The sequence below is a fragment of the Pollicipes pollicipes genome, unplaced genomic scaffold (assembly GCF_011947565.3).
Source record: "Pollicipes pollicipes isolate AB1234 unplaced genomic scaffold, Ppol_2.1 Scaffold_7246;HRSCAF=8694_pilon_pilon_pilon, whole genome shotgun sequence".
NCBI lineage: Eukaryota > Metazoa > Arthropoda > Thecostraca > Pollicipedomorpha > Pollicipedidae > Pollicipes > Pollicipes pollicipes.
Genome location: NW_023597044.1, coordinates 102566 through 126922, shown reverse-complemented (window position 1 = coordinate 126922; position 24357 = coordinate 102566). Strand labels below are relative to the sequence as shown.

At 55.0% G+C, this 24357-nt stretch overlaps 1 protein-coding gene and 1 pseudogene across 1 annotated transcript; one reads left to right on the top strand and one right to left on the bottom strand.

The window, feature by feature from the left end:
• Nucleotides 1-3281: 3281 nt before the first annotated feature.
• On the top strand, nucleotides 3282-16519 carry LOC119110898 (uncharacterized). The gene is made up of 7 exons (XM_037234775.1): nucleotides 3282-3354; nucleotides 7209-7264; nucleotides 10322-10578; nucleotides 13184-13317; nucleotides 13600-14056; nucleotides 14345-14577; nucleotides 16513-16519. The coding sequence occupies exons 2-7, from the start codon at nucleotides 7228-7230 to the stop codon at nucleotides 16517-16519; spliced, it is 1125 nt and encodes a 374-aa protein (XP_037090670.1). The 5' UTR covers nucleotides 3282-3354; nucleotides 7209-7227.
• Nucleotides 16520-18340: 1821 nt separating this feature from the next.
• LOC119110897 (adapter molecule Crk-like) lies at nucleotides 18341-24336 on the bottom strand (annotated as a pseudogene).
• Between the last annotated feature and the right edge of the window lie 21 nt (nucleotides 24337-24357).

Below are 24357 nucleotides of genomic sequence, written 5' to 3'. Positions count from 1 at the left end.
CTGGTGTTAGATATGTCCAGGCGTCTCGGGCAGGTAACTCCCCGGTCGTCAGGCGTCATGGAGTACTGAGAATGGGCTGGGCACGCCTAGTTTCCAGCCAAATCTGAGGTCCTTATGGTGTAGTTCAGTTGGTGGAGGACTAAACCACAAACCAGAGGCCCTGGTTGATTCCCACATTTCCAAAGAGAGCTTCGGACTGTGACATGCTTATGGCTAATGCCATACCTGATCAGCCCTTCTCAGCACTGGCTAAACCTGACGATGGCCGAGAGTTGAGTTACCTTGGTGAAACGCTGTGAACATAACAAAATACCAGATGAAGACAATAGTCCGAACATTTCCGTGCTTTTCCTTCCCTGTTGGTTTAGTTGGAAGACTGGACTCGCAATTACAAGACCCTGACTCAGACCCCAGCAATTTTCCTTTCGTGATATCAAGACCTCTTCTCGATTCTTTTGTGAAACTACAAACGACATCTTCAGAAAGGAGCTATTTGATTAAAAACAAATTATGAAAATATTGCATCGTTCGATTGTGTCGCGTTTAATAGGTATGGCTGGGTTCGAATAAGGTGACTGACAAGCAGAACAAGCGTAGATCGCACAACAATGTCGATTTAGATCATGATTCAGCAGCTTTTATAAACTTGATTTGAACCCTTTGAATGGATGGATTTTTGGGATCAGCACTCATGCTAAGCTGTGCTTGTTGTGTGAGCCCTGACCCCCACCATCCGATTGCGAAATTCCAGGCAACGGCAGAATTTAGTGGCGAAAGCTTAACGTGCCACATCGCTCGGCACGGTCCGTCCTGCCCTCTGACGTCAACTGACCGTTAATGCGACCACTGCCACCGGCCGCAGGTGATACCTGTCAAGGGCAAATAGCGAGCGCCCTAAAGCGACTCGAACCCACCCTGCCACGGGTGGATGGATCGGGAGGCAGGCGCTTCAAAGCTTCAAAGGACGTTTGGCGCACACAGCATTAAATACCTTCCTGCGAGCCCCTGGATGGGAGCCCGCCTCTGCCAGGGTCGTCACGTGACGGCTCCCCGGCCGTCACTTCCGGCGGGCCATCAGAGCGCCGCTTCCGGGCTGCGGCGGCGGTCTCTTCAGCCCACCACCGGCGCCGGCGGCGGTGCAGGCGCCCGGTGGTGCAATGACTTCCGCAGCGTGGGGCACGACGGGTCCACTTAATTTCGCGACAGATGAGTGGCGGCCAGATTCGGTTGAGCAAGGCGAGGTAAGGTCACACGGAGTCAGGTTCACAACCAATTACAATTACGTATCAGCGGTTTGCACACTAGCAATGATATTTAGAATCCCCGTTGTATCGCACGAGCCCGTGATGAACCGAACGACTTGGATGCCTAAGGACAGGCATCCGGATTCAATACCAAAATATTTGGATTCCGACTCACAAGCTGTGAAGGCAAACGGTACATTCCGAGTCCAAACCCCAGGCCGTGGATCCGAGTATGTTTATTGCTCGAAGTGTGAACTTGGATTGCACTCATATTCGTTACTCCAGGACTCTGACTCGACTCAACTGTTTTGGACATAGACCCCGGTTAACTGTGAGATGCTGCAGAAACTGGATGCGAGTACCTAAGCGGAATCACATTTTCCACGCACGCCTTGTATCCTACAAATAACAAACTCACGTCAGGCACACACCAAGAGCTCCTGACTGCAACATTGACGCGGAAAAACGTCAGCCGATTCCGGTCGAAGCGAAGAGCTCCAGTCACCGGCCACTGCATTGGATCGCGAGCGTTCGGCTTTGTCGCGCCGGTAGGGAAGTGGGGCGAGGCCCTCGGGCGCCCACCTGGCCTTCATGTGGAACAGGAAGCTCTGTCGGCTCCGTTCCGGGCCGGGTGAGCAGCGCGGTTGCTGGCCGCTCCGCTCCTCGGCGGGAAAGCTCGCTGTCACCCTGCTGTCATCGGTGTCACGTGAAACATGCACCTCTGTTAGCCTTAAATCAGGTCATTTGAAGAATTGGACGCTGGTGCATCCCATCCATGGTCAGATGTCGAATGCGAATACTTGTCAGATTTGTGTTTAGGTGAAGGACAGGAGCCCCTTTCAACTCCACCCGTGGCCCGCCCCGTCCCTGGATGGACGTAGAATGGTGACCTCTGTCAGCCTCGTCACTGGTCAAATGTAGAATAGAAGCCCTCTACAGCTTCGTCCCCGGTGACACATAGAACGGGAACCCTGTGAACCCGTCTCTGGTGGGACGTAGGACCGGAGACGTATCGAGCTCGTGCCCGGTCAGGTGTGAACCAGGAGCGTCGTTGTCGGTCGGTCTGGTCAAACGCATCACAGGGGCCTCTGTCACCAGGTCACCAGTCAGGCGTGGGCCGAGGCCCTGTTCTCGGACGCGTCCACAGTTGGGCGTGGGGCGAGGCCCCGTTGTCGGACCCGTCCCCAGTCGGGCGTGGGCCGATGAGCCCTGTTGTCGGGCCAGTTCCCGGTCGGATGTTGGCCAGGGCATTGTCGTCGGACCCGTGCCCAGTCGGATGTTGGCCGGGGCCTTGTCGTCGGACCCGTCCCCAGTCGGATGTTGACCGGGGCATTGTCGTCGGACCCGTCCCCAGTCGGGCGTGGGCCGGTGAGCGCTGTTGTCGGACCCGTCTACAGACGGGCGTGGGCCGGTGGGCCCTGTTGTCGGCCTCCACAGTCGCCTGTGCGCCGGGAGCCCGGCTGTCGGCGTCCCTGACTGCCGGTCGCCGTCAGGTGGCCGCGCCGCTCGGAGAAAGTGGCGGGGCCCGACAGCGCCCAGTCCCGCCCCGCCAGCCGCGCCGGACGCGCGCGCCGCCCGTGTGCTCCCACTGCGCGCCGCCGGCACTCGCGGACCGCGCCCAGCGCAGGATACCAGCACCAGGTACGGCCGGCCCCAGACCGACAAGGGGTGGCGCTCTGGGCTCGGGGGGTGCAGCTGGCGCGGCTGTGTTGGTAGGCCGCCGCATGGCGGCACACATGAGCTGTTGGTCTCGTTTTTGTTGATGATCCGTTGTGAGTAAGTTAGCCGCAGTGTGATTACTTTTCCTCAATGCCAAGCACGGGCAGTGGCTTTGTGGAACACCGGAGATGGGTTACACATACAACAGCTATCAAAATAAGCGTGCTGATCTAGATCGGCTGCTGATTTAGAACACTGTGGCTTTGTCAAGTCACGATGAAAGCAGTTCACTATCACGTCACGGCTCCAGCAGCCGACCATGCATCGCTCTTTGACTGAAATGCATCGTTGGCGTGACAGCATTGGTGTTTCGGGCAGTTGGCTTTGCCGGCGGAGGAAGGACCTCGTCGTTTCCGGCAGCTGGTTGCCATTGCTCAGACGGCCAGCGAAGGTTAGTGGGCCGGTTCTCTTCTTGGGCCTTGCTTTGCGTGCTAGAGTCAATCAAAATCCTATTCCATCCATTTTTTCCATCGCCTGGTTCCTTAGATCAACAGTATTGTCTTCACTTGAACACCAGTTTCGCCCGTCCCCAGTCCCTGCCAGAGCATTGCATTGCCTTCCCTGGCGTCACATTTCTGATACCAGAAGATGACGAAATGGGCCTTTTCGCTATTTATATGGTAGTTGTGCACCGCAGCGTCCCCTCGGCTATCGTTCTGCCGCTATGGTTGTTTCTGGTTAGCAAACGGAGAGTCATGTTCTCCGCCGGAATCCGCAGCGTTCCTGACCCCACCACCGAGGTGATCACCAATCACCAAGCTGGTCGGCATTCTCTCAGTTGTTTGCGTCGCCGGGAGCTTTGATGGCCCAACGTAGGCTGCATAGTCGTCCTAGTCGGGCAAGGTCGCCCAATTACCGGGGTTGTGCCCCAGGGCGGGTCCAACCCTGCCCGGCCACCACCGGCCAGCCCGCCCATTCCAAGTCCGGACCACGAGTAAAAACCCGTTCCGAGCAGAGTCTAGTGCTGCTGGTACCGCGGCTGCGGGAGACAGGGCGGGGCAGCTGAACAAAATGGTGTTGTATGTTCCGTACAGGAGTGTCGTATGCTCCAAGAAGTGATGCGCCCATCGGCTCATGGTCGGGTGTCCGGGAAAGCTGGGATCCTCTCTTGTTCTCCCTTGCAGTCTCCCGCGCTACTTTGTAAAACGCATTGCATTCTCCAAAGGAAGGTTGGTTTTGCTGTAAAGAAGGTTCATGTGTGGCCTTGCATTAATATGATCGCTTTTTATATGACAAGCTTGAGGTTCAGTCCGTACGGGTTTTATGCAAGCACAGCAAGTACAGTTCTAAGCGCATAGCAGTTCCTGTAACGGACAGCGAACTCTAGTTTGCTCTGCAATGACCCGAAGAAGCAAGCATTTTGACAGTCAACAAAGTACCTCTGGAATTTCCTTTGTAGTCATTGGCAGATCCTCTCCAGCTGTGACATCTGTCAAGTAAATTTATGACCTCTATCCGTCTCCTCTGACTTAATATTAGGACGAACATTGCATAAGACACCCAGCTATTGAGTAGCGAGGCCCGCAAGGCTTGTATACGTGAGAAATGCATAGTACACTTTTGGTAAATATGTTGGTCATTAAAACATGTTATTCCATTTGCTGAAACCGACGGAACCAACTGAAAAGGTTTTAAGGCCAAGCTGTTATAAACCTGTGAGAAGTGTTTTCATTAATTACGCAAGATCATGTCAACACCGTCATCACTGAAAGGCAAGCTTTTCCGCAAAAAGTTGCTATTGTGATACTTTCTGGAAAAAGTAGGCCAGTACAATGTGTCAGCCCGTTGAAGGTCATTCGAGACACGTTTCCAGATTTGGCTCCCGTTGACCTTTATGTGCTAGCGTCTGTTGTCTGTCCGGTTTTGAGAGGTAATAAAATCTACCGTCACTTCGTCTATAATATAACCTATGGGATAAATGGTTCACCACGTTTCATCGCCTGAGGGAGGTCGGTCACTTCATGGAAGACCAGGTCGCCGCTCCAAGCCAGTAACGGGTTTTTGAGCGTCTAGGGCTTGAAAGACCAAACCCTGCTGTTCAAACGACACCAATGCATACATATTTTTACCCATTTAGCCCGTCCTTACATATAAAACCTATTCCCCCATGAGTTCGGCGAGCCGTCCGTCACGCTGCCGGCAAATACGATCGCCCTTTCTCTGCCACCTCATCACCTTGAGCGAGCGGGCAGCGAACAGGCCGTGCCGCCGCTCACCGCTCGCGCCATTAAGCGAACCCGTCGCGCCCCGCGCTGCGGAAGCCATTGCACCACCGGGCGCCTGCACCGCCGCCGGCGCCGGCGGTGGGCTGAAGAGACCGCCGCCGGCGCCGGCGGTGGGCTGAAGAGACCGCCGCCGCAGCCCGGAGGCGGCGCTCCGATGGCGCGCCGGAAGTGACGGCCGGGGTGTGGCCGGGGCTCCGCGCCGAGCCAGCCTCGACAGAGGCGAGCTCTCGACTGGGCGCGCGCGAACGTCAGGAATGTTGCGTGGGTCACACCTCCCTTTCATATTTTACATTCAGGGTCAGGTCGGACTTCAAGAAAAGTGTTTGAGCCACATCCCAGCCCCTCTCCCTCTGCGTTTACGCCCAGGCTCCCGCCGCCCTTGCGCCCATGCTGCTGAGGCCGGGGCCCGAGGCGGGGGAGCGCCCCGCTGACCTTCGCGGACGTCACCGCCACCTGGGCCCCGCGTCACGGCCGCGGCGGCCGGCTGATAGACGCCTTCGACGAATGCCGGCCTGGCCAGAGGCAGGACGGAGGGCTCAAGTGCTGACAGAGCAGTCCGCAGGCCGCTGGTTCCCGTCTGCGCCGGATTTTAGCACTTCATCCCACATCGCTGGTAAACAACGGTGGCATATTTGCTGGGAAGACACATAATTTAGGAAAAAAGTATACCCGAAAAGACTGCTGTCCACACATACCATGGCTGTTGATGAAAGTCCAGTTGGCTTTTTTGAAATTCATCTTAGCACGCTTCAAGTGTAGCAATGTACTCCATCAATATCTCAAAGTGATCTAGACTGTGCCGCCGTGCTCGTGATAGCCTGATCTGACGTATCCTCTGACAAAGCGACGGATTAAAGCTAATTTAGTAGCAACGATCGATCAACACTTTAGCAAAGGAGGAACTGCCTGAATAAGAAATCGTTGAAACGGGTTTCCGCTGAGGGTAGATAAGGCCTGTCGTTTTATTTGCTGGTCAAGGGTCTATCTAAAGAAAACTTTTACTTTATGACATCTAGCCGCGCTTCCTCATGATGCACAGCAAACAAATCAGCATCATAAGATCGGGCCGATGCCAGAGCACCACAAGCTTCGGACCATCCTTGAGAGCACCCAGGCTGAGGCTAGATCATCTAAAAATTTCAATCGCTATCAATTACAGGAAGGTACGAATCCCGTTAGCAAAACGTAGGCTGGTAGGCTATGTAGGCCAGTAGGCTATGTCGGCTCCAGGACACCGCTAGCCACCAAGACCTGAGCCATTTACAGCCGCGTTTCACCTTAAAGCTCAGTTTCCGGATGCGGCGTCAAAAACTGAAGCGTGGTTCGAATGTGAAAGACCGCTGCTGTCTGTCCACAAACCACAAGGCATGGGCGTCTCGTGTTCGGTGCCATCGCTCATTCGGGGGCACGGTACGCCACTCCCCGGCCGACCCAGCTTCGGTTCGGCCGCGGAGCACGGGCGAGTCTGGGTCAAGCGGCGACGATCAGCTGACATTGACTTCGCCAGCCCACTTTCACCGCCCAGCTGTGCGGACGGCCGGCCCGGCTGGCGGCCGCCGCCCCGGCCGAGGTCACGACGGGCCGCGCCGCGCCGAGACACGAGGAGAACGGCGCGGGCGACAGCTCCACCCGGCGACTCGCTCGACCGCGCCGAACAATGAAGCCACGACAGCCGCCGCGTGCCGCGGAGCAGGAAACGCGCGTGCAGGCTCTAGTGCAGAGTGATTTGCAGCAGTTGGCAGAAAGTGGGCGTAATTTGTCTTTGTCCTGGTTGGGTTTGACCGGTGTATTTTGTGTCCGGTTTGCAGGGAATGCATCCGCACTGTCGCCACAGCCCATAACAAGTGTGCGGACACTTTTGAAAGCAACTTAAAAGGACAGGCCAATCTCTGCATAACTCTTACGGACATCGAATGATATCGTATGATAATGATGTGACGAGTGACATCTTACGCCTAAAAACGAGCTTTAGGGGGCGAGGAAGAACTGGATTGAAATTTGACGGCCGCTTATGTTACAGGCCCTGTTGTTCGGCAAAGATGGCTCCTCGGGTGGCTTTGCTCATTGTCGGCACAGGTAAGTGCTTATCATCTTCGCGAAGCGCGTACATCACCCAGGCCTCCCCTCTCCCCCATTTAATTTAGAAGCCCAGGTTTAAGCAGGATAGATACCACGCCAAGCGTTGTCCAAAGAGACGGGCCTGACGACGGCGGCGCGGCAGGCACAACAACACACCGTCTGAGCTTGTCCAGCCAACCACAACAGTGGGCAGGGATCAAAATGCAGGCGTACTCTGGTGTGCACAGGTCTGACCCCGGCCGGGCACAGCGCTGGGAAGGCGCGACGGAACCGCCGACCGCAGCTGCGGCCAGCGGGCGGGCAGTGGCGGCGGCAGCCAGCGGCCAGCGGGCGGCAGTGGCGGTGGCAGCCAGCGGCCAGGGGGCACAGTGGCGGCGGAAGCCAGCGCGGGTGGCCGCCTGTCCAGCCGCGCAGTTGCGAAAAGGCTGGCCGCGCCGCATGCCCCAGCGCCCGGCCACGTGAAAGGTGACCGCCCGGTTTCGTCAGGGCCGACCCGCCGCTGCCCGGTGACCGGCATCCGGGCAGGAGGCCTTGGAACGGTCAGCCGTGGCGCAACGACGGCCCGCCGCGGGCGCTCCCTCGTCTGCTGGGGTGCCACGGTCAGCTGTACCACCACAGTCAGCTGTGCCTGCTGGGGTGCCACGGTCAGCTGTACCGCCAGTCAGCTGTGTCTGCTGGGGTGCCACGGTCAGCTGTACCATCACAGTCAGCTGTGTCTGCTGGGGTGCCACGGTCAGCTGTACCATCACAGTCAGCTGTGTCTGCTGGGGTGCCACGGTCAGCTGTACCACCACAGTCAGCCGTGCCTGCTGGGGTGCCAAGGTCAGCTGTACCACCACAGTCAGCTGTGTCTGCTGGGGTGCCACGGTCAGCTGTACCACCACAGTCAGCTGTGGCTGCTGGGGTGCCACGGTCAGCTGTACCACCACAGTCAGCTGTGTCTGCTGGCGTGCCACGGTCAGCTGTACCACCACAGTCAGTTGTGTCTGCTGGGGTGCCACGGTCAGCTGTACCACCACAGTCAGCTGTGTCTGATAGGGTGCCACGGTCAGCTGTACCACCAGTCAGCTGTGTCTGCTGGGGTGCCACGGTCAGCTGTACCACCACAGTCAGCTGTGCCTGCTGGGGTGCCACAGTCAGCTGTACCACCACAGTCAGCTGTGTCTGCTGGGGTGCCACGGTCAGCTGTACCACCACAATCAGCTGTGTCTGCTAGGGTGCCACGGTCAGCTGTACCACCACAGTCAGCTGTGTCTGCTGGGGTGCCACGGTCAGCTGTACCACCACAGTCAGCTGTGTCTGATAGGGTGCCACGGTTAGCTGTACCACCACAGTCAGCTGTGTCTGATAGGGTGCCACGGTCAGCTGTACCGCCAGTCAGCTGTGTCTGCTGGGGTGCCACGGTCAGCTGTACCACCACAGTCAGCTGTGTCTGCTGGCGTGCCACGGTCAGCTGTACCATCACAGCCGGCTGTGCCTGCTGGGGTGCCACGCTCAGCTGTACCACCACAGTCAGCTGTGTCTGATGGGGTGCAACCACAGCCAGCTGTGTCTGCTGGGATGTTACGCTCAGCTGTACCACCACAGCCGGCTTTGCCTGCTGGGGTGCCACGGTCAGCTGTACCATCACAGCCGGCTGTGCCTGCTGGGGTGCCATCTCCAGCCATCTGCTGGGGTTCGGAAGTGGGGCAAAGGCTGTCCGGGGGCGACTTGACGCGACGAAGGCGTTAGTCATTAGGTCGCCATTGAGCAGGTGTATCCAAACAGGTAGAATTTAAGATCTTCTTCGGTTGTCTTCGGCGTTCTCACGGGGCTTCAGTCCCTCCCCACCCCTCCCACCCACCGCCGCCTCCGGTAAGAAAATCCTAGTCTCTCCCCTGTTGTGGTTCAATGGTTTGCTTTATGCTGGGATTCCACGACTAGCCGCGTCTGTTAAAGTTCCACGATCAGATGCGTCATCTCCGCAGCTGCGCCCACGGCCGGTCGTCTTTGATGAGGCGACACGCCCCATACTCAGCTGGAATCCTTTGCTTGCCTTTCGGTCACGGTTTATGACGCAACAGCTGAGAAAAGGAGTTGATTCAATTGTTTTTTGCAGACGCCCTCGTGGCCTCTTACCATGTAGGTGTTTACAGTCTACACCAAACAGTCTGCCTGGGTTCCACAGTTTTGTATTAATCGCGCTGGAAGGAAATGAAAGGCCGGAAATGCGCCAGTATCGTTTCATAACATGTGTGACTTTGCATGTTTTACCATGGATGTTTCATGCAAACACCATGGATGTTTTAACTGGTTTTCATTCCATTGGCATCATTCCTCAGATTGGGTCTCAACACTTACTTATCATAGGTAACAAAGCAGATGGCCATTTTAGATGCTCTATTAGGTGGTAATCTAAATTAGGGTAAAACCTGTGACGAGCCGGTCTTAAAATAAAGACCGCCTGATGTGCAGTGCACCCTATACACCTTTTAAAGAGCCATACAACTACGCACGCAATACTACACCAGTACCAATTATTCAGTTGCACCTTTGTGTGGAGCCAAAATGCCTAGCCTTTTCGACCAGTGACACCATGGGTACGAGTCCCTGGAGTGGCACGCGGTTTAGTCGGACCGATACCAAGACGTCAGCTGATGACTAGCCTGAAGAGCCAGCCTGACACACGAACCCCGTGTCAGAGCACTGTAACGCCCAGCAAAGACCCATCAGCGGTGTTGATGCAGCTCAAAAGGCCGGCGGCAGATCTAACAGTTGAGCCAACACCACACCGTGCCTGGTTACTGGCTAGTGTATTCAGGGTACACACATGCCATGCATGACATGGCCTCTAGCCTGAGGTCATTCGCGCAATTCTTTCGCTATTTTTCTCACGCTGTTCACTGATGCAAAAATCATGCATCGGATGCGCATGCTATGGACCAACACAGTCCCACATACATCCATACATTGTGCACATCTTCGCTGCCGCCAGTTTGTTCTATTCCTCGTGCAGCTGTGCGGCACGCACCTCTCAGTGCGACCACACTGACCCGGCCTCGCGCCCGCCGGCAGTGCTGCTGACGGCGTGCCGCGCTCAGGAGAGCCCTTCGTCGACAACCACGGAGAAGCCGAAGCCGAAGTCGAACCGAGACCCGCGCTTCACAGGCGACCCCCAGATCGACTGGGAGTTCGACCCAAACTACCCGCGCGAGCTGCGCGGCTACAACATGACCGGCTACCCGTTCTTCAGCCGTGTGCCGCCCAAGATGGACTTCAGCTGCAAGGACCGCATTGACGGCTTCTACGCCAACGTCGAGTACAAGTGTCAGGTGAGGCTGATGCTAGAGTGTGAGTGTCAGGTGAGGCTGATGCTAGAGTGTGAGTGTCAGGTGAGGCTGACGCTTGAGTACGAGTGTCAGGTGAGGCTGGTGCTCAAGTACGAGTGTCAGGTGAGGCTGGTGCTAGAGTGTGAGTGTCAGGTGAGGCTGATGCTCGAGTACAAGTGTCAAGGGAGGCTGGTGCTCGAGTACAAGTGTCAGGTGAGGCTGGTGCTCAAGTACGAGTGTCAGGTGAGGCTAACGCTTGAGTACGAGTGTCAGGTGAGGCTGATGCTCGAGTACGAGTGTCAGGTGAAGCTGGTGCTCAAGTACGAGTGTCAGACGTGGCTGACGCTCGAGTACGAGTGTCAGGTGAGGCTGATGCTCGAGCCTGGGTAGGTGTAGGGCGCGGACCGCTCACAAGCCCGTTCGACCCCGGGGAAGGTTGCGAACAACATCGACAGGCTTACTTGGAGTTTTTGGCAGTGTGACGGTTTCATTGGTGCACGCTGGAGCGAGGGTTCCCGTCCGTTACAAAAACCACGTGCGCTAAACAACTTCCCCTGCGCGTCCGGCAAACCCATAGCGACCCGCAAGGAGTGGGTAACCTGCTGGGTTGGATGGGTGCGAGTATGGGTCAGACGGTTACGCACCGTCGAGCAGATGCTATAAGAAATACTACACCATGTTGCAGTTTGTGCGTTTCAGTCGTTAGGTTTATTTATACTACTTTTGCAATGATAAAGTGAATGGTTAAACTTCCGCAAACTTTCTGAGACTTTTTCATAATTTAGAACGAAAGTGTTCGAAAAATGCATGCATCTGGATTCGTGACGTGACGTGACGTGACGGGTGGGTACAACTGATAGGAAATGGGTAGCACATGGGTGTGGGCACAATCCCATGGGAAGAGAATGGATTGGGTAAGGGAGTCTTTGCCGTAAATACCTTGCTCTGCTGAAACCGCAGCTGCGCAACTGAAGCCAAATTTCCTCTCAGGCTTGACCGCATCTGTCCCAGATCTTTTCCTTCCTTTTTCCTGCACTATCTACGTCCTTTTTTAGCCCCTCGAACATTTCTAGTGGGTGGTTTTAAAGCCGTCTCTTGGCACCTTGTACTTCCCTTTCACCCTTCCCAAACTTCACGTCTTCTGCCCAACCAACTTAATTGTGACACCACAACCTGCTGGGGCAATGGATATTGACTTGTTGGAGAAACCCATACCAACCCATGTTAGTCAGGCTCTGCTGCCACACTGGTTCTGCCGGCACAGCCAGGGTACAGCGAAGAGCGACCGCTGGAAAATCCGTATGCAGATGGGAACGGCAGGTACGAAGTAAGCCGCAAGGTCATGCCGGTGAGTCACCACCCAACACGATGCCCCAGCTCCGGCGGGCATGGCAGCTCCAGGACGCTCCCAGTGCACGCAGGCACCACTCGCTCGTCATCGAAAAGATTCCACCGTGGCTGGCAGTCAACCGCCGGCGAACCGCACCGAGAGGAGACGTGACCAAGCAGTCCGACTTCGGTGTCGCTGAGAAACGCAACCGGACCACCGCGTCTGGGGCCCGAGGACCAGACCCCGCGTCTGGGGCCGAGGACCAGACCCCGCGTCTGGGCCCGAGGACCAGACCCCGCGTCTGGGGCCGAGGACCAGACCACGCGTCTGGGGCCGAGGACCAGACCCCGCGTATGGGGCAGAGGACCTGTCGCTGTTTGCCCGCACCGTCACCGACGCGCTCTCGCTCACACCAAGCCAGTGTCGTCTCACACCAAGTCCGGACTCTGTTCACACCGGATCGGGGCCTGCTCATGTCTGGCCAAGACGCGACCGGAACGTGCGGCCGCATCGAACGCCAGTGTCGCGCGCCGCGCGGTGAAACCGCGCGCCGGCTTCTTCTCGACGTGCTCGGATGGCACCGTCCAGACGACGGGTGGCGCGGTGAAACCGGGCAGCACTCACCGTGAATGCAAACACGTCGTGCAGAGGAGAACGTCACGGGCGACTGGACTGGGAGCCCGCGTTGGCTGGCGCCGCGCCAGCAGGACGCCGCGAGGGCGCGTCGGCGCGGCCCCGACGCGGACAGCTGGCACCCGGACCACCCCAGAGAGGGTGCTGCACACGGCCTCCGGTCACGCATGCCGAGGCGGCTGCACGCAGCGCAGGCGAGCTGTGTGAGCGGGCGCCCCCTCCGTGATGTCACTCGGCCATGTCGATCGTGTCGTTGAAGGTCATCACATGGCTGTTCCGTATTGGCGATGAGTATTCATTTGGCGCTGATGACACACATCGCTGATTACCACCACTGGTTGAAGCTGCTCTGCCACAACGAGCGATTTCTAATGACTTAACCAACCCAATAAAACGGCTGACGCACGAGCAACCAAGACGCTCCTCTTTGCCTCATCTTCACCTACCGCAAACATGCATCACAACCGTACTTCACATGAATACCTCGTCGAATTTTCTACACTGATTTCGTGCGTCAGGCATTCCGTGGGCACATTTCTGATGACCGGTTCTTCGCGATCCCCGAAGTGCTCCCGGAAGATCGCGCAATACCTTCAGCAATCCACGTCTTATCTCATTCTCAATCATTGTCTCATCTCCTTCCAGGTGTACCACCACTGCCTGTACAACGTCCGCCAGGACTTCCTCTGCGGCAACTACACGGCTTTCGACATGTCGACCTTCATCTGCCAGTTCGTCAACGCCGTGGACTGTGACAACTCGGATAAGTTCACCTACAGGTCAGCGGACCGCTAGGTGACCCTCGCCTGGTGCAGCGATTCGACCAGGCGACCACGTGTCTCGTGCGCGTATCGCGACAGGACTTAGGTGCCGATGACGTCGCGACCTGGTGTTTCCACTGTTTTCAAAAGTACGCCATCACTGGTCGAATTTTCATTACGCCGGCTAACTCCCGCAACAAACAGCAATCCGGTTTGAGTCAACGTCCCGTTCATAATCCATTGGTGTGAGCGATACCACACGCACATCATGACTTACACACGCGATGGCGGCTGCTGCAGAAACGAGCCACTGTACAAGGCGACCACCACGGAGAAGCCAAGGCGCAAGCGGCCCTTCGAGCGCCGGCCGGTCGCGTACTACGACGAGTATGATTACGAATATGACTTCCCGGAATACGTGTACGAGGACGAGGTGGCCACCACCACCACGACCACCACAACCACCACCACCACGACGCGGCGCCCGCTGCGTCGTCGGCCGGGCGCCGGCGGCGGCCGGCGGCGGCGACCGGGGCTGAGGGGCGGCGGCGGCGGCCGGCGCAGACCGAACCGGCGCCGACCACCGCCACCGCCCGTGTACGACTACGACTACCCGGTCGATACGGCCCCGCTCGAGAAGCAGAAGGCCGTCGCACCCGCGCCGGTCGCCGCTGCCCCGGCCGAGCCGCCGATTCCGGTTTACGATTACGAATACGAGGATGAGCCCCTGCCGACCGAAGCGCCCGTTCAGGCCGAGGTGAGGCTCTCGCGTGGTGACGAACCGTGATGAACCCATTAGCCATCACCACTACCCGCGCATTGTCCATGCCTGGTGGGTGTGGCAACGATCGTTCGTCGAGCGCAGCTCATGCCGTGTTGCGCCGCCATTAAATCAGCCAATGCCTTGGAGCGGCGAATAACGAATGCTCTGCAATTAACTGATAGGAGCAGCGCAGCCACGAAGTGCGACTAGCACTTATCTGCCACTTCACGCCGCTGCCAGCTCGGTGCCGACCGCTACTGACCCTGTTCGGCCTCTCTGCAGACACGAGCGCCGCTCCGCGCGCGCCCTGGCGGCAGGAGGCGACCGGCTCGCGTTCGCGCGCCGACGGCGGCGGCCGCCGAGCCGCTGGAGCGGGCACCGAGCCCGGCGCGGCGGCCAGGCCGGCCACGGCCGCAAGAGGGCGCCCTGCCAGAGGTGGCACCGGCCGAGAACGAGGTGCTGGTAGCGGACGCCGGGCGTCAGCGCGGTGCGGGCGGTCGGCGCCGCGCCGGCAGTCTGCGACGTCAGCCGGTCGCGGCGAGCGCACCGCCGCCGCCGCCGCCGCCCCCCGCCGCCTCAGCAGCAGCAGCAGCAGCAGCAGCAGCAGCAGCGACGCCCAGTCGGTGGTCGCAGGCAGCCGGCGCGCCGCCGTCGGCCGCCGGTGGTGTACGATTATGATTACGACTACCCGGTGGACCTGGAGCCGGTGGCTCTCGAGCAGGCCGCACCGGCGCCCGAAGTCGAGGCCGACGCGCCGGCGCCGGCGCGTCGGCGTCTGCGCGCGCGGGGAGGCCGCACCGGCCGGAGGCGGGCAGCGCCAGCCCGAGGCAGTCGTCAATAAGTGAGGCTAGCCGCCTCCGCCACAGTGATACGCCCCGTCGTCTCCCGGCCGCCCACGGGACAGGGCGTCGACGGGTCAGGGGGCGTGGGCCGACAGCGCGCGCTGGCACACGGTTACGTTGGGTTTTGTCGGGGTTCGATGAGGGCGCAGTGCCGCGCTCCGAATCACTGCGCGCATCTCAAGGAGCCGTCGCCTAGTCACGCTCCTTCGCACCGGCCATTCGGACTCCGCGGCGAGATGGCGGCGCCGCCGTCCCATGCAGAGGCGCGCGCACATTTTCGCGACAAATTTCTCGACTGGTGTTGTCCGCGGGGTGTTAAAGTGGGACACGACAGCGGCTTGGCTCACGCCGCTGGTGTTTGAAGTAGGAGTCAATGTACAAGCATTCAAAGAATACAACGAACTTCTAAGGTATCGAATGATGGCTATGATGCAAATATATCAGCACTGGACCGGAGAGCAAGCTACCAGAGATTTCCAAGCTTGCTTCTAAAAGCACCTCCGCCACACTCACGTGGAAAAGCATCGCGCTCCACCCGTCCGTCTTCCCCGCACCGCAGGTGGTCCGCGGCCATGGCACGACAGCCGACCCTCGCCGGGCCTCTGCACGCTCCGGGCGGCTGCACAGTCGTACGACCGGACCCGGCCGGGCGCGTTTTCCTGGTGCCGTGACCAAGCGAGCGGACCAGCCCGCCTTCCTGCCTGACGGCGCGCGGGAGGCGGCACAGGCCGCACCGCCGGCGTCGCCCATGCACACACACACACACGTCCGTGGCAACATAGTATTCGTCCTCAACAGCCGACGGCCTCATCTCAGTACAAAACGCGCGACACGGTCCGGGCCGCCCTCCGATCGGAGGAGCCCAGACAGCAGAGTCCGAGCCACGAAACCCAGGGGCGCCGCGCAACAGCACGCGCTGGCAGGATATGTCACGCACCCACACGTTACGGGAGAGGCCGCGGCCGCGGCACGCACGTAAGCGGGACAGCCGGGCGAGGCGCTGGCCGCAGCAGCGATAACGTCCATTAACAGAATAAACAACATGTTATGTACACGCACGTACATGCTTCGAGAGGGGTAAGATCATTGACAAAACAAGTGGCTTTGCTCTAAGAAGTACATGGCTGGCCTAGGGGAAAATGCTCACACTAAAAACTCGATAAGGCACCACTTCGAACGCGGTGCCGTGCACTGAACCCCTCAGCCTGGACTGTTATCTCGTGGAGCCGGCGAAGAGCTGGATTAGTACAAGCACCCTGTCTATCGCGCTTGCCGTCGCCACGTCACGCGCGGATCGCGGCGGACTCGCCAGCGCCGGCGCCCGGCCCTTGGACGCACGTGGATGACGTCAGCGGTTCCCGGCCGGCGAGCACTCCCAGCCGAGGAGAGAGAAAGAGAGCACGCTCCGATAAGACGCTGATCCTGAGCCGACGCTCTGCCCGACTCGGGACAACCGCCCTCAGAGCGCCGGTCCTGTGCGCAGCCACCGGCAGGGTAGCGCCGGCCGTAGCGTAACACACGACCGAGGCGACACACGACGGCCGCGACGCGAGACGAGTCTTCTGCGCGGGGCCGTAGATGTCGCTAGCGGGCATCGCCGTCCTGCAGATCCTGAAGGAAATCTACGTGCGTGAACGGAAAGTGTCCGTGCTTTCCGTTCAACTCCCCTTCCCACCTGTCCATTTATATTCATTTTGGTAACCTTGATGATATCGCCGACCTCCAATTTGAGCGCAGTCTTGTCATAAGCGTTGGGTACTCGCGCCTTGTTCACTCGCGCCTCCGCCGGCAGATCACGCTGGAACAAACACACAGGGTCGAAAAAGCATCAAAGCAGCCGTTGTCAGCAAAAATACCGCCAGTTCAAACTATCCACGGCTAGCTCCCTTCCAGCCCGATACATCATTACCACACGGTAATGAAAGTGACATGACATGGTTAAAACGACGCCACGTGTTGACGTTTTGCACGCTTCAAAACCATTTCGAAGCGCGTGGCACCACGCAGACCATGCGTGGCGCCCAAACAAGCTGGGTGGCACCTAATCACTGCCGCTCACCGGCAGAGGACCCGAAGCCATGAAGGCCGAACCTGCCTGCCTACGTCCGCAGAGCTAGTTGGCGCAGTGTGGCTTTCACCCAAACTCCGAGAAAACCCCTCAGATAACTCTATAACCCCGAGAAAAGACCCTGAGAGAGCTCTATCACTCACAGAAAAACCATCCGAGAGCTCTATCACTTGCAGAAAACCCCTCCGATATCTCTATCCCAACTCACCTGGAGGTTTATCTTTGGTTTTCCCGTCAGTTCCTTTGAGATGACGCTGCCAACGCTGGTGACACCCATGGGACGGCTTGGAGTCTGACTCCCTCGTACTGGAACGGCACACCAGCCCCGTCAGAACAGCGCCCTCAGCGTCCCATTCGCAGCAAGGTGGCGCCCACACGGCAGACGGCAGCCAATGAGGAGGCATTGCCCCGCCGCGGCACCGACCGCCGCGCCAGCCACCGGCCCCGGGAGCGGGTTTTGCGGACACGGTGGCCTGCTTTTAAACAGGCTCTCCGGCTGGTGTCCTCCTACCCTGAGGATCACTGCCCGTCATAGGAGTAGTCCTGTCCACCAGGCTCAGGGAGTTCCCGATAGGCCCAGACTGACGACACATGTACTGTATATACGCGTGCTCACGCGGGTTGTTCTGCGAGACAGTGGCTTAAGCTACTGCGAAACGGCGCCGAAAATAGAAATAGAAAAACATATGCTCCCCGTGCATAACGTATGCAGTTGTCTCTGTGTGAGAATATTCATCCTACCGGCATCAAAGGCTGTCTTGGTAGAGGAAACGAGGCCACGATAGAAAAATAAATACCACAGTTAAGGTGTGGAAAACAAGAAGAAAATCCCACTCATAATCCGCCTACTGTATACGAGTAATGCCCGGAGCAAGAATAGTACAATTCACGGACACACAGAATGTGCCGCGTCACCGGAAGCCCCTAATAAAACTTGCATGCACTGTATCTATATTCAATGCAGGATCGATATCCAAGCCCGCAGAACCGGACGTCTGTACACAACGTACCTGAAGACCCAAGTTCGCAAACCATGCTTCAACTATCCATGAGGGTTATTCTGTGATGAGCCGCCGTTTGCATAAACTGCTCAGGGTAAAAAAAAATTGAAACTCAGGCATCCACATCCACTACAATAATCCACATCCACATCGACTATAATACTATGCAACCACGCATAGTGTTTGCGACTGGCTATCACGAAACGAATAGCACGTGGCGTGCCATGCCGGGGGCCAAAAACACTTGTCTTGAATGATCACTCACAATCTACGCAATACCAGCATGCAATTCACAATGCAGAGGGTGTGCAGGTAGCTGGGAAGTGGTGGCCAAACAGCCGCATCTGAGCTCCGCAGAAACGCTGCGCTACACCAGGGACGTATCCGGCACACAGGCCAAGCACCGTACCTTCTGCACATAGGGCACCGGGATGGCGCCGGTCTGTCCCAAACTGTTGCGCGCCGTCCACCACTGCTCCTCGTCCTTAGTCACCACCGTCAGCACCTCACCCTTCTTAAACGGAAGGTCCTCAGCGTCCTGACGGAGCAGGCGCATTGTAAGCGGTCCGACAGACCACGCAGTGACGTAGCTGCCCGCGGCGAACACATACATGCCAACACGCAATCTCGGCAACACCGCCACGGCTAACTGACATGATATCAGCCCAAGTCCGTTTTTCCTCGATCACGGGACGTCTGCCTCTGACATGACAATAGCCATGAAATACTGTAAAAATAATTATTTGAAAGGGTGGGGTAAAGCTTTGGACGACGTTTACCACGAACGAACTGGTGTTTCCGAGAGAAAAAAAAAAATAATTAACATAAACTGAGCAGTAGAGCACTCAATAAACTTGCCCAGAATGGCGCCATTTAGCGTGGTACACCATTGGCAAATTGAAGCTTGTACCAGGCTGCAACATGGATGACATTTGGCGCCCATTTCCCGCCATGAGCCACCAAAGTTTACGCGACTGCCGGTCTTGGTATGAGACGTGACCTACCCTGCCTTCGAAGTCGTACTTGGCCACGACCTTTTCTATCCTCTTTGGCGCTGGCCGAACCAGGGGTGTGGTGTCCAGATAGTGACTCTTATAGAAGGTCAAGAGGCTGGACAGGTCGGGGGAAACTGCTGGTCTCCGATCCGGAACATAGTCTGTGGAATAGTCCAGGTCATGAAATCATGGCCAGGTGGAGCCACTGTGGACAAAATGCCTGTTTGAGGGAGCAGCTGAATGTGATGCTCATCATAGGATGTGATAGAAAACAGCTTTGCAAGACATTGCAAGCATAGCATGCCTGCAAGTAAAAAGCATGGTGATAGACAATGGATGACCACTTAAACTTGAGATAATGTGCACTACATACATGCCTATGATGTACTTCAGTGATGTCACTCGGAGTGTACTGCATGATGTCAACACAATTAAGTGAAAGGTATGCTAATTATACTCGAGTAAATGAGAATATTACAACGATATACGAAAATGCAACACATTGAATAAGGGGGGGGGGGGGGAGGCAGTGTTGCCATTAAGAAAATTTGATGAGCAGTACATACACTTCAGTCACAAGTTTCAGGCAATACCCGCACCTGGCCATCTCTCTGTATCTTGTTGATGATGTAGTGGGACACCTTGTTGTCCTCCCTGACACACAGTACATAGTCGCCCTGGATACTGGTGGAGTCTCGCACCAGAAATACGCCGCCCTCACGCTCCGACATCAGCAGGTCAGTGGCATCCTGACGTGACATCTGGCCGAAGTACCAGCTGAAGCACGGACAGCATCATTTCAACAGCAGCAGAGGCATCCTGACCCAACATCTACCCAAAGCACTAATTCAAACATGGAAACACCTGGAAACGTCTGGGTCAACGACCGCAGGCAGATCGATGGGACACATCAGCCTGTGGAGCAGTACAGTTTGTAAGGTGAAGGCAGGTCCAATCAGGACAATGTGACCATGTGCCACTGAAACAATATGAGGCACACTCAAGGGCAGAATACAGGATTACTGAAAGAACATGGAATATGCCAACCTCGATAGGCTCGTTACCTTGACCTGTCATGTGGATCCAATGATGCTGCCATGGTCCCCTTGAATCCCTCCTAGATCAGTGTCTGTGGAAACAAGAAAGCATGGTAAAAAGAGGGGAAGCAAAATATGCCTACTAACAAGGAAATTTCGACATCACTAGATGCACTAGCATTTTAACTGCATCATACTGTGTTTGTGAGGAAAGATGTATGAATTCTTTTCATTACACTTGACATGATGTTCAGAGCCACAATGCATGAAATGCAAGGTTATACGCGAACAGCAGTGTCTGGGGCAACTCACAGCTTAATGTATTTTAATTTTCAGAACTAGGTACATTCTAGGAATTGCCCAATATATGTCACTTTGAACCTACCAATCACAGCACCACCAGTGATTGATTACTTGCCAGAGAAAGTTGTCAGTTTGAAACATGGCCACTAGGTGACAATATGTTGGTTTTGAACATGCAACTCACAGTGAAGCACATGTAACTTGCATGGATTTCCTTGGCATGACATGGATTTCCTTGATTGTGGACTCCAACAATGAACCCATTACACTGTGTGCAGAATCATTCGAGTAACTGTCATGATTTAAGCAGTAGCACAAATCTGGCACAGAAAGGTGACAAGCAACAAGTAATCCCACCCTCCTAAATCTACAGTGCACTTGCACCAAACCCTAACCATACACTTATCAGGATTCAGACAGACAAAGACCTGTAGGGCACGTTATCGCCAAGCTCATGTGGTTTCTGACTAGACCTGGTCTTCGATTGGGATATGGTACATTTCGTGGCCCAGTGATGATCGAGCCAGGACCTGAAGAGGTTCAGGGACGCAGGCAGAACTACCTCCGAGGGAAGACTGTTCCAGCCGCTGATGGCGCGTATACGGTGGACATATTTGCGAACTCTGAATGATGCTCGCGGTTTGGAGCGCTTGCAGCGGTTGGCCTCGAGTAGTCGCCAGCGCCGATTGAGAAACGAACAGGATTCAACTATATCCCTGAGTGGAGGAGCTGGTACATGGCTGCCACTTCTCCACGATGTCTTCGGTAATACAGCGAAGGTAGCTCCCAATGCCGGAGTCGTTGTAAATACGGTTTTCCATGGTATTTGACATAATTTTAGTCCACACCGTCGCATCTGTTCCAACAGGCTTTTGGTCCCGTTAATTAGCCCCCACATGATGTTACCGTGCTATCAGTGGAGTTTCACGAGGGCCTTGCACAACAAAGGTAACGTTTGTGCATCGACCGTTCTAGAGGGATCTACACAATACGACAGCAGCTGGGTGGACTTTGAGACTGCGGAGGCTGCCTGTTTCCGAAATTTTAGGTAAGGGCCCAGGTGACGCCCAAGTCTCTCTCGACCAGTGTTGCTTCAAGATATGAACCCCGCATATTATATGTGTGCTCCGGATTCGTGAACCCAATGTGCAGAGCTTTACAACTTGATTTGTTAAATGGGAGCCGCCATCTGTCAGACCACTGGATGATAGTGCGAAGGTCTCGATGGAGCTCTTTAATTTCGCCAGCTGAAACTAGACTGCTGTATAATTTGGTGTCACCCTGCAAATATTTTGAGTGAGGAGGTCACCACATCAGGCACGTCGTTTATGCAAATGATGAACAGGCGTGGCCCCAAGACTGAACTCTGAGGGGTGCCACTGATGACAGGGCCATTTTGGAGTGAGCCTCCCTGATATCAAGCCTTGGTTGCCAGTCAGTCAGAAAAGCTCCAATCCACTGGAGCCATTCGCCGGACACACCATTGGTTTGCTAAGGCATTTGTGCAGGAACAGAAAAGAAAGCCTTGTGAAAATCCACCTATAATGCACCAATTGGTTTTGCTTGGTCATTCTACTGCAATCCTCAAAGACTTCCAGTAGCTGACTGCTGCACGACCTCTCAGAGCGATCCATGCTGGTGCTGGTAGCTGCCCAGACTGAGTTTAAGTAAGTCATCAATGGCCCCTGATGATGGACTCCAGGATCTTGCAAGGTATTGCAATCACACTGATGAGTCAATAATTTATGGGTGACTGTTTATCTCCCTTCTTTGGACAGGCACTGGAGTGGCCCCCAGGACCAAACCCTGAGGCCAGTTTCCACTCTCAGGTAAGCTGCCACACTCTAGGGGCTTTAGGAACAGAGCAGCCAGTGGAAAGTAGACTGTTTCAGCTGCCTCATATGGTATCCTATGGTATCATATGGTATCATATGGTATGCTAGGGTAAAGTCCATCAGGCCCACAGAAACTGGATGCTTTCAGTGTTCTTAGCTTTTCCAGCACCAATGCATTCAAAATTTCTACATTGTCTTACCCAGGTCTGTCATGCAGCCAAGATGATTCTGGGACAACTGAAGCATCCTCTTCAGTATTAACATCACTGAAGAATGTGTTTGGGATGCCGGCCTTTTCAAAGTCATTGCTCCTAATCACTGCATCTTGATCATGCAGATATTGATGCCTGTGTTAGTTTTTAATAGCAAGTTAGTGTACTGACACACTTTTTGCCTTTTGTCAGATTTCATATATTCAGCAATGCATTTTTTAACTCACTACAAAAGCTTCTTGTGAGAATTCTGAAATCACTTCAATGCCCCATGAACTTAGCATAATCAACTACATCTTTTGATCAAGCATAGAGTCCTCCACAATGAGTCCTTTTTCTTCACATGCAGAGCCCTCCTGTTTATGTACAAATTATTTTTCCTTGAACAAGTGCTAGCCCTGGGCTACACCTGTTAACAGTGTTATTAACACAATGCTTAAGGAGCTAACACCTTTCCTGCAACTGAGAATCCCTCATGACTGCCCAATTTCACTTCTCAGAGCATGCTATTCAGTTGCTCATAGAATGCTTGCCTCAGATCAAGCATGCCCTTGATTGAAGGAGATGTTGCATGCAAATAAGTGCCTTAAAATCCTGCTACTTGAAACAAACTCCAACCCTCCAGAGCCATTGCAGGCTAGATGATCAGGCTACACAATTTCGGTTCACCATCCCGTCCTGTTGAAAAGAAATTGGAGGCAAGCTAATATGCCCAAGTCTTTTATGATGAACTTGTGAGCCACACTACAACATGCACAGTATGCCAAACATGTTCAACATAGCAGGAAAATCACAGCCACAATTTCAGTGTGTGCATTCTATAAACTACACATCATAAGTGGAGCACATGGTCCCCAGTTCAGCATGAATTGCAGCATGTAAAGGAAATGCTTCAAAGACTTAGAATATTGAAATCATGCTTTTAATTGCATCTCTGAAAAATTTCACAAACAATATCTACCCCAAAATTTAGCACAATTTAGCACAATTCACTCAGCTGAGATTGCTAAATACATGTAACAGGTTCAGTGCATCAGTGTAATGAAGCTATCCAAACTAACAGATTGATCATCTGAAGACTGGCCTGTGAGTACTTGGGATAAATGTGTAAGAGCTATATTTACATGAGGGCTATAGGTGAGAAGCTGTTGAACTACCCCAAATTGAAGCTCATTAAAAATAATGATGGACTCAGGGTGCCAGCAAGACCAGGTAAGTAACTACCTGCTATAGCCATGACTGCAACCAAAACCAAACAAGCCCAAGTGAATAAGTCTTCTGTAACAGTAACATCCCAGTAAAAATTTCAGTGCAAGCATACCATCTGTGCGTGGTCATCATCTTCAGTGCATGACACCAAAGTTTCCAGGAATTATGTCACAATGATGATGCCACACAAATATATTCTACAAACATTTTTTCCTATACAAGTTGAAATTCAGAGAAATTTAGCCTGGCCTGTGTTTCACACATATGACTAATGTGTAGCACAGCTCAATCACATAGCAGTCTGGCATGGTGGATGGACTTGTTGCACACTGGCCTGCACCCTCAAGTTTCACAAAAACATCCATACTGAGATCTGATATGATTTTTGCCCTCAGTCTGACATCAGAGATTGCTTCTTAGAGGAGATGAACTACTTGAAGAAAGCTGAGACATTACTATCAGCTGCTCACTCACATTCTAATCCTACATCACACATGAAAACGAACCTACCAAACTGGTGTCATTTAAACGTGATGAGCACAAATAAGTTCATTTCTGGCGGTTGCACCAGCATGTAATCTGTACTGTAAGCTATGCTGGCGTGACGACAACATTCTAGGCCGGTAACATCCACTTGAAATCCACCGTATCTACCTACACAGACATACCTAGGTGGAATAGCTGCGGTTGACAGCGATGGCAACAGCAACGGCCTCTCCCACCCTTATACGTTCATTTACCACCAAATGCGTCCAAAGCCAAACCCTATCACACGGACGTCACTGCCCCTAAA